General features: G+C 43.6%; 2 protein-coding genes across 3 annotated transcripts; both read right to left on the bottom strand.

The window, feature by feature from the left end:
- Positions 1-60: 60 nt before the first annotated feature.
- LOC135141224 (F-BAR domain only protein 2) lies at positions 61-5,786 on the bottom strand. 2 transcript variants are annotated; one of them, XM_064072117.1, is made up of 14 exons: positions 5,440-5,786; positions 5,251-5,342; positions 4,982-5,198; positions 4,477-4,930; positions 2,971-3,138; positions 2,808-2,909; positions 2,377-2,479; positions 2,177-2,328; positions 1,758-2,123; positions 1,383-1,707; positions 1,070-1,225; positions 889-1,021; positions 603-805; positions 61-553 (listed from the first exon to the last, which is right to left on the bottom strand). In XM_064072117.1, the coding sequence occupies exons 1-14, from the start codon at positions 5,467-5,469 to the stop codon at positions 214-216; spliced, it is 2,841 nt and encodes a 946-aa protein (XP_063928187.1). In that variant the 5' UTR covers positions 5,470-5,786; the 3' UTR covers positions 61-213. The 2 variants fall into 2 exon arrangements, with proteins under 2 accessions (XP_063928187.1, XP_063928188.1); XM_064072118.1 differs by lacking the exon at positions 2,808-2,909 and having other exon boundaries at positions 3,064-3,138; positions 5,440-5,785.
- A 563-nt stretch (positions 5,787-6,349) lies between these two features.
- On the bottom strand, positions 6,350-9,112 carry LOC135141232 (protein limb expression 1 homolog). The gene is made up of 3 exons (XM_064072140.1): positions 8,383-9,112; positions 7,933-8,096; positions 6,350-7,420 (listed from the first exon to the last, which is right to left on the bottom strand). The coding sequence occupies exons 1-3, from the start codon at positions 8,564-8,566 to the stop codon at positions 6,878-6,880; spliced, it is 891 nt and encodes a 296-aa protein (XP_063928210.1). The 5' UTR covers positions 8,567-9,112; the 3' UTR covers positions 6,350-6,877.
- Positions 9,113-9,203: the final 91 nt, after the last annotated feature.

The raw sequence follows: 9,203 nt of genomic DNA, 5'->3' as shown, positions 1-9,203 counted from the left end.
TTTCCGTCAAACAACAACTTTCAAAAGGTATTGTGTACTATTGTAAGACAAAATCAATACTCCTTTACAAAATCTTTATTGATTATAAAATAGCTTCATAAACTATATATAATATATGCTATGTAACATGGAAATAGTCATAAATAAAAATAGTTGACGTACAAATTTAAAGATTATATACGAACCGTATTGCACATGTGATATGTGGGAATGCTAGCAATTAGGATCGCCGGTCGAAGAAACGGTACTTGCAGCAGCAGATCCAGTAGACGGCGTTCCAGTACCTGAACTATATTTTAAATCGCCATCGCATATATATTTACCAGAAATAAACCGTCGCTTGACTAGAGACAATCGATACCCAGATCCTACCAACTGAAATTCTATCCCCGATAACGTCGTACCTTCGCAATTGAACGCAGCCGAAATAGTAGCAGGTGTTGTCGGACCATTTTCAAGATCAAACCGACCTAATAATGATCCGACGCCATGATTATCCGAGTGTTGTGACAGTTCCGTGAATTTCCATATAACCCTATTCGTATCGGGCGCCCTGTAACCCAATCGGTCAAAATCGGCTATTTCATTAATTACCTACCGACCACTGAGCCGCAGGTTTTAAGTGGTGATTTTTGACACCACCGTCCACAGGAACTGCCACAGTAACGTTCAATAATGGCGTTGGGGAACTCATCGAGTGTGAATTATATTTGTAATCCACTTTTAAATCTGTATGCGAGCTTGTACACTTCCAATAGGCCACAAGTTGAAAGGGGCACGAATTTGCCCCTGGCTTAGGTTTTATCTGTGGACAAGTCACATTGTTACCGAAAAAAGTACTCTTCCGAACACGAACGGGTACTTTCAACTACCTTCAATGGTACTTACTTGATACTTCAAAATATCTACATTGAAATAGGAGGCGCTAGGATTCTGTTCCGATTGCTTCTTCAACAAAGCACTTAAAGCAGACATATTAAATTCCAAGACTAAATTATCAGTTGCTGATTGTCCGTTATCACTGTAAGAAGCAATTGAAGATTAGAAGAAACAAGAAACGAGTCCTTACATGGCCACTAATTGCTTATTTGGTAAAATACTGGTAAGTCTTTGGGTATTCTTTACCCGGAATACCAACTTCGCCGGATTTGGATTATTTGCAAGAATTGTAACTATGCCAGCCGGGAAAGATAGCATCATTTCGCCAGACATCTTCACTTGACACCTGCGGGAATACACCTTTTGGTGTCGAACCGAACTCCTACAAAATCCCTAGCCTAAAGATCGGCCCGTTTTTCCAACACAAATTCGAAAAAATAGTGTACCGCCGCAAACACGGTAGTTGTTTTTGGCGCGTTTTAGGCTAGAGGTGTTTTGTGTACCTGGTTTCGTCGGCCCCTCGGAAGTACGAGTGAACAATCTCATGGAAAGCGACGGCCAAGGGAATAGTATCGGCCATTCCGATGGTAAGCGGCGAGGGTCCTCTAGAGACTCCCACAGGAACACAAGCAGTGCGAAACTCCAAGCTATTAATGCTATCAGCTCTTGAAATATTACTTTGATTCATGTGTCGAGGATCTGAACGACGAGACGGCGGTCTGGGAATAGACATATACCCAGACGTGGGAGTTGGGGTTTGTCGTAGTGGTTGTTTTGTAACACCACCTGATGGAACTTCACCGTCTTCGGATAATAAATCACCTAGATCTGGAAAGGCTTGGGTGAATAGTGTCTGGTTTCACCCGATTCGTAATTACCTGCATATTTGGATGAAACTGAAAGAGTCGGAGAATTTAAGGCTAACTGAGACGGGCTCTGCAAGGGTGCGTAAGGATGTGAACTGGTAGGTGTAGAAGAATTAGAAGCGTTAGGGCTTTGCACAAAATTTAGACCTAATAAGTCACTACTTGGTTTACCAAGTTGTTGGGAGACCGACTGTGAACGTTTCATTGCTAAATCTTGATTATCTAAATTGGAACCGCGTCTGCCATAGGTACTTCCTACAGGGGATAAATATATATTTTCTACAGTGGCTCTTAATTCATCTACTGAAGCGGACATAGGTGCAGATCCATTATTTAGCGGTTTTATTTCGACGTGGATTTTGCGTTCACGTTCATCGTCTAAAAAAACGTTTGGTTTTTCGTTGTTGTTATGGGTCTCTAGTTTGAATTACCGGTATCAGAATCTGAGGACGAATAGAAGCTTCCTTTTTCGTTGTTCCAACTATGAGGAACATTCGGTGGTATAACGTAACCATCTTCGTCTACTTCGGGTGCTCCTGGTTCCACAGCCGTGGTAGTTCTTTGAGATTCGTCTTTTTCTTCCCTACGTACCAACGTCATTACAAGTTTTAACAACGCAAAGTCAACTTACATATCAGACTTTTCTTCTTTATTGCTTTGAGTATCAACATTGTCTTTGACTTTCTTTTTCGATTTCTTTTGTTTCGCTTTTTCGCGCCTACTACGTAAAAACCCTACAATATGCCATCGTGAGTAGAACATAATAACGGTCAGAGTATGAATAATGAGATGTATATGAGTCGTGTAAGCAATGGTGAGGGAATATGTATGTCTGTAGCGTGCTATGCCCTGCCAACACAGCCTGATTTAACAATAAACGTGCAGGTGGTTCAGGGTACGTAAGAAAATCCGGGTCTGCTACCTGCTAAAAGCCCAACAGCACAGTGAGAGTGGTAGCAAGCATAGAATCTGTGAAAGATGACAAAATAACCGCCACCGTCATAAAACAGCTCGAGCCGACGCCAGACATGCAGGACATCTAGTAAAAAGAAGTTGAGTTACACTTTGATCCACGGTGGGGGTGTCGAGTCAGCTGTTGGTCCCCTTCTGGGCTCGTAGGGCTCGAAGGCGCGCTGCATGGGCCGGCTCGGCTCTCGCGTGATCCTGAAAACACAGCCCTTGCCCGGGTTAATAGTGCTACAGCGACCAGGAAACTGACACGTACCCTGGGAGTTAGACATGAAGAGATTGAGAAGGGAAGTTGTACGGCGGGATGTTTTGGCATGTGTTGGCACGGTCTGGTCGCTATTGCCATTACCTTCACGCTTTGCTGGCTTCGAGCTCTCAGAGTCCTGGGTCGGCGACATCAGCGCCTCCTCTATATCAACTATACCTTCAACAAAACCACACGTTATCCAGCGAACACCACAAGGCGACGGGATAAACACATACTACAAACCTTATCGCATGGATAATCGGCTCGTGTAAGCGGCTTAAAAGGACACTGCTTAACATTATCGTATAACAATGCGACCTAATAAAATAATAACCACAATAATTTATTTAGTGGCCTGTTTACGCACGAAATGAGTCAGCATGAAGTCCTCGACGGGTTTCAATTTATACACCACGAAAAGGACGCAACTGGAAGGACGGAGCGAACGAAGCTCGTGACTTTCATCTATACGTCAAACATATAAATAAATGCTGTGGGCGCCCAGTAAAACGTCAATCTTCTTTCAAACGAACGCATAACAAACAGTTCTTTAAAAGCTTTATTGGCTTCAACCAGTCACAAAATACGTTACGGCTAAAAGTGGAAAGCATGAAACCGTATGAATTGCAAATTTCATTCGCAATGATAATTTACACAAAAACTTTCATTATATAACAATATATCGACGAACTTGCCACGCATGCGTATATTGACATGAGGAATTTCGCGAATTTTCTAGTTCAATCGCCCCAAAAATCGTTAATTACGATCTTCAAGAAACTCGTCCGAGATTACCCCTTTTTTCCTTGTAACGCGATTTTCAAGAAACAACACCTTTCATGAAGAAAGAATTTTTCTTAGAATATTTATATCGCCTGAAATATTTTTTCAAATTAAATCCTGTTAATGAGATTGCGTCATATATCAGACATTCGATCACAAATTTAATTATGCACCAAGCAATCGTGAGCAAATTACTCAGTCTACTCACAAAAACACGAAATTTCCAAAAAACCTGGTCCATAAGGTGTGCTAAAATACATAAATATATGTACATACACTAGTACCCTTCAAATCATTTTTGAAATGTCCTGTTCTTGTTTTTGGGGCAACAATAGTTGCTCCACAATGGACACACACTCTACAGCATTTTTTTAAAGATTACTGTTTCCTGAGTACTAATTTTAGGTTAAGATTATAGTGATACTTTCCAACAAAGCGTGCAATCACGTTGCCTCGAAACTGATTATTGTTGGATACAAAATGATCAACAAATCGACTTCCTATAATTAGAATAACCCCGTTTCAGCAATTGTCAGAAAAATTTCAGTTTGAATTACGTAAGACAAATTACGTGTAACTGTATTGAGAAAACGATGACCTTTCAAAATAATGACGTAATGTCTTTCTACGTAGACAATAGTTTTTGACAGTCGTTCGGCTGAGGCATTCTTTCTCACATTCAAGCTTCCGTGGGTAAACGGCACGTTTTACAAAATTATGGTTCACATTTACCTGGTCTCTCTAGTCCGGTGGATTTGTTGCGAACGAATTGGTCCAGCAACTGATCCACCGTCAGTTCAACGCACTGTTGTTTGAATTCTTTGTGTACTTTTCCCATTTGTTCGTGTGTCCATTCTACGACTTCAGCATATGAATTGAGGAACTCTTTCATGTGGACCAGATGTGCAACTTCAAGCTCTTGAAAATTTTTACAAGTGACTGACATTTTCTTCTCGAAATCTTCTTTAATAACGGTATATTTTTCGACATATGACTTGTACTCTTCCTGAGCTTTTTTCAACTTTAATTCGGCCTTTTCTATTTCTTTAGGGCTAGCATTGTCTTTTCTTAACTTTTCTAATTCTATACCCCTTTGGGTATAAGTGTCTTTACATTTTTGTACCATAAGAGTGACATTTTGCATTGACTGTACAGATTCGAGAGTCCCGGATTCGTCTTCCTTCACCTATAACCGAAGCGTGAAATTTTGAATTAACTTTAGAGATTTTTGAATTACGGTTTTGTGTTTTTTATGCAATTCTTCCGAATATTTGTTAACTTCTTTAACCAAATCCGTGACTTTCTGCACCATTTGCATGTGTAAAGCGGACAGCCGCTCGGCTGATGTTTTTAAGACTTGCCATAATGGAGCGAAAGTGCCTTGATTACAACAACTTCCTGCCTGTTTAGCGAATTTGCTAAGTAATTTAGAGTTGTTTTCTTCAATGTTTGACCTGGTGTCAAGAGCGTGATTAAATTGACGGTCAAAAAGGTTCGGGCACTTACCGCTCTCGAAGTAATTCAGCGAAATCTTTGCTTGCTACTAGGCCATACTTCATGTTATGGTATAGAACATCGAATCCATTGTTCTTCTCGCCCTGTGGACATTAAATTTCGGGTTTAATAATCTTAATTAGATTAGAAACGGACGTCAATACAACTTCCTGAGATAGGTTATACTGTTGTGACACTCACCCAAAAATAATCGTTGAAGTCGACGGTCATTGTTCTGCTATGATCATGCCAAATGACCGAAAATTAGTTATCACTAGCCGAATAAGTAAGGGCACATTACTCTGATTAATTCTTGGCGAATATAAACAATCACAACCGTCATTCGTTTATTACTCCCTCTTCGAATCACGCACCGAAAATCACATAACAACTAAAGACACCCAACAAAATCAACAATTTACGCGAGTAATATTCAACAAACATCAACCCTCCGAATTATTTTACCATTTAGCATTTAACGACGTTCGGACGATTGACGGTATTTAATTGCGATAACAAGATCGTAGGGGGCGGATCATCTCGAGCTTGTTATAAGTCAAGTGACGTATGAGGGCGTTACCGTAGTGTCTATGCAACCAAGTATACACCAAACTGACAGACACGTATGAAAATTACGTTCAATGCAACCAACAGTACACTACGTCGTTTGGACTACATACCCCACGTTACACTTTTAATCAGAGAGTAATAAATTCATAGTTAGTGTGTCGATTTCGAATCAGTAAGGCGCGAAAACATCTTCCAATTAGCAGTAATTACTGCGATAATAATGATGGATGTCTGCTGATAACAGCTTTAAATAATGGTTTTATGTTTGAACACAACACATTTGTCATAGCGTGTTCCGACTATTGTTAAAACTTTTTTTAGCGTTAAGTGTTCTCTGACGGTGTATCAAGAGCATCTATTCGAGTCGTTAGATGGTAGCCATAGAACATCTTTGGGTCATAATTTAATTTAAAAAGTGGGTGTTCAGTCAAATTGATTATTATCCATAGATTACTACTGGCTTTTAAATGGTCGTTGACCCGTCTGGGAAAATCGTTTCAGCAGTAGAACAGGAATGGCACGTCGTAAGTGAAACATCTGGTATGATTAAAAAGTTTATTTGAATAATTAAAATAATAAAATAGTTAGCACTATATAGAGGCAACAGCAATAATCAGTCAAAATGATAGCTTGTAAATTCAGCAATAGCTAAACATAATTAAAAAAAAAATCAAAAACCAGTTCCCATTAAGTGAATTATTGACGAAACATGGTCCTCGCATAATTACGATTTGTTATAAATGAAATGGAAAATGGGTAAGTCCGAAGCTCCGCGAAATCGAAAAACAAGCGCCCTGTACCTCGAATGTGAAATCCCCAAAATGGAATCAGGTTTTTGCGTGCGTAATTTTAAATGCCGGAGACGCACTTAAAATCGTCAGTCGGTCTCCCGCCGCATACTTAGAACCGGCCTAAATATCAAAAAGCAAGAGATCTTCAAAGGATACTTGACGAGTTGAGAAGTCCTATTTTACAATATCAACATGAAACATTCAATAATTTACTTATCATAACAAAAACAGTCTCACAAAAAACTTAACATATAACGTACAAAACGCAAGCGAAGCGATTAACTGACGTTGACTTGGGTATGAGCAAGGATGAGGATGTCCTTTTTCTCTTTGGGGAAACGTAACTCGCGTCCTGCAAGTCTCGCCGATTCCAGTTCCCGTTCGGCTTGGTTCAGCTCGCGACGGAGAGATCCGGCGCACTCCTGCTCCCGAGCGATCCAGTCTAAGGCCATCTGGGATCGCATGTCGTCGTCTAAAGCCCTGTTGGAGTAATGCGCCACCACTTCTTGTCGGCTGCACTGCCGCTCTCTCATGGCCTTCAAGCTGCCGTTCCAATGCAACAGCTGAAACACAGTCATCAATTCTTGGAACTCCAGCATGGTGCGTCCCTTGTTCGACTCCAGCATGAACCGGAACGCGCCTATCCCGGTGTTCGGGTTGTCCGCCTCTTCGGGATCCCCCTTGAAGGAATTCCGAGCCTCGGCGACTGCCTTCTCGATGAAGTCGTCCGAAATGCGACGGGACGGATGCTCGTTGAAAACGGAGTTCATCAGTGCGATCTTCGCTGCGCTGCGGCGGGCCTCAGCTTTGGTCGGACAGTTCTAGAATGAGCACGAGAGGGCTGTAGTACACCTGAGGGAGCATTGAAAGAATTGCAAAGAATGCCCGGAGTCGGACTGGAGTGCCGAACCGTGGTTGTATGAAAACAAATAAGAACGAACAAAAGTAGTGCCTAAAGAAGATATATCGCAAAGGTTGTCCCTTTTAGAGCGTGCAGTCGACCCGTAACGACGATGGCATTCGTGAGGGACTCGAGTCATTGTGGGTTTCCCGATGTCAAAGATGTCTAATTGGATCCTAGTGACTCGCTGCATAAATATGTTGCTTTATAACCTGATTTCACGAGCCGGGCCGAGCCAGGATAGGTTGCTTCTCTTTAGGTAAACGTCGGGTTATTGAAAGACATGTATTCTATTTTTGTATGGTCTGTATTGTAGTAGCGAGTTATTAGTAGCAGGGTGGGGAAGTTGGGTTGTGGGAAATTAAGTGGATTGAGTGTTTGTAGTATCCATTTATTGTTTGTCTGCGGTTAGATGGTGTCGGTGCGACTAACCTGGAAGCTGCCGAAGCAGGAGCCTCCAGGAAGGGTGACGTAGCAGACGTAGGGTTGGGCGTTGGAGGGTACGGATTCGTATATGACGAGGGCCCCGTTGCGGAGGTCGGCGCCGCGGGCATGCTTCATCTGCCAAAACTCTTGCAAGGCTTCGACGACGTTTACTAGAAAACGAGTAGATTAATAGTCGATTGTGAGTAACGGGATGTCATATGCGAGATAATGATCTGGTTCTTGTGATCGGGATCGCGAATGTCGTTGACATATTTGTAGAGGCATGAGCGGTCGAGCGGGCCATCTGAGGCATGAGCGTGTCTGCACGGAGCCAGTTTTTAAAGATTTAATGGTACGAGTTACGGTTTATGCCGAATCGTGGTGTTTTTTGTGGTCGCGAATGCATGTGTGGAGCGTTTGACGCCCGACCGGTCGTCGAAGTCTCCGCGTACTCACCTCGGTATCCGACGTCGTCGTACAGCTGGAGCATGGGTGCCGTGGCCGAGCAGCTCCACTGGGGGTCGGGATAGACCATCATGTCCGTCCGGGCGGCGGCGGCGGCGGCGGCCGCGGCGTCTGCTCCGGACGGTTCAAGAATGCGCCGCGAGACGAGATCGCGGCCCGCACATGCACTCCGCATCAATGGTCACTGGAGCACTCCGGTTCTGGGCGCTGCATCTCGACTGTCAATGCTGTTGCTAAGGCACCGGTTGCAGCGCCTCTACGGTCTGCGTCGGTCCGACAGCGACAACGGCCAACCGCCTACCGCTCCCCGACCGGCACTGCCGTTGCCCTTGCTCCGGTTCCTCCTCTTCCTCCTCCGGCCACGGATTCGCGATATCACCTCCGCAGCTGCGGCGGTCGCACCAAAACGCTTCCAATCGCCGCTTCGGACAGAGGTCAACTCGCAGATTGCACCTCCGTCTGCGCTCTGCGGTTCTCACATAAACGCTGCACAACTACGCGCTTCGGCGCTTCTTTGTCGCACAGCACTCGCGACTCGCGACTGCTGCAAATTCGAAACCTCGAGGAAGAGCAACGCGGCGAACAGATACGGCAACGGGCGGCGAGGCGACGCCTCGCTCTCGAGTGTTGATGTTGACCGAGTTGCCCGTGTTGACTCTTTCTTGCTTGTCTGATTGTTCGACTGCCAACACTGCCAACCGGCTTCTTGGCCTCTCGACGCTCGCTGTCTCTGCCACTAGCACCACGGTCACATGATTTTTGCATTCTAACCATTTGCCTTTTTTTAATTAAAACAGGTATTTCTTCCCAAC

The sequence above is a fragment of the Zophobas morio genome, unplaced genomic scaffold (assembly GCF_036711695.1).
Source record: "Zophobas morio isolate AGI-343-1 ecotype UQ-CSIRO unplaced genomic scaffold, CSIRO_AGI_Zmor_V1 ptg000044l, whole genome shotgun sequence".
Classification (NCBI taxonomy): Eukaryota; Metazoa; Arthropoda; class Insecta; order Coleoptera; family Tenebrionidae; genus Zophobas; species Zophobas morio.
The sequence above is the reverse complement of the archived record's forward strand: the minus strand, read 5'-3'. Positions and strand labels throughout refer to the sequence as shown.

Bases quoted from the DNA above. Each gene is read 5' to 3' on its own strand.
- LOC135141232 (XM_064072140.1), bottom strand. From the start codon at position 8,566: ATGCGGAGTGCATGTGCGGGCCGCGATCTCGTCTCGCGGCGCATTCTT. The intron at 8,097-8,382 runs GTGAGTACGCGG...CTCGTTTTCTAG, and splicing joins CGACGACGTCGGATACCGAG to TAAACGTCGTCGAAGCCTTG. The intron at 7,421-7,932 runs GTTAGTCGCACC...TGCTCATTCTAG, and splicing joins CCTGCTTCGGCAGCTTCCAG to AACTGTCCGACCAAAGCTGA.
- LOC135141224 (XM_064072117.1), bottom strand. From the start codon at position 5,469: ATGACCGTCGACTTCAACGATTATTTTTGG. The intron at 4,931-4,981 runs GTAATTCAAAAA...CTTCGGTTATAG, and splicing joins TGCATAAAAAACACAAAACC to GTGAAGGAAGACGAATCCGG. The intron at 1,022-1,069 runs GTAAGGACTCGT...TGCTTCTTACAG, and splicing joins AATAAGCAATTAGTGGCCAT to TGATAACGGACAATCAGCAA.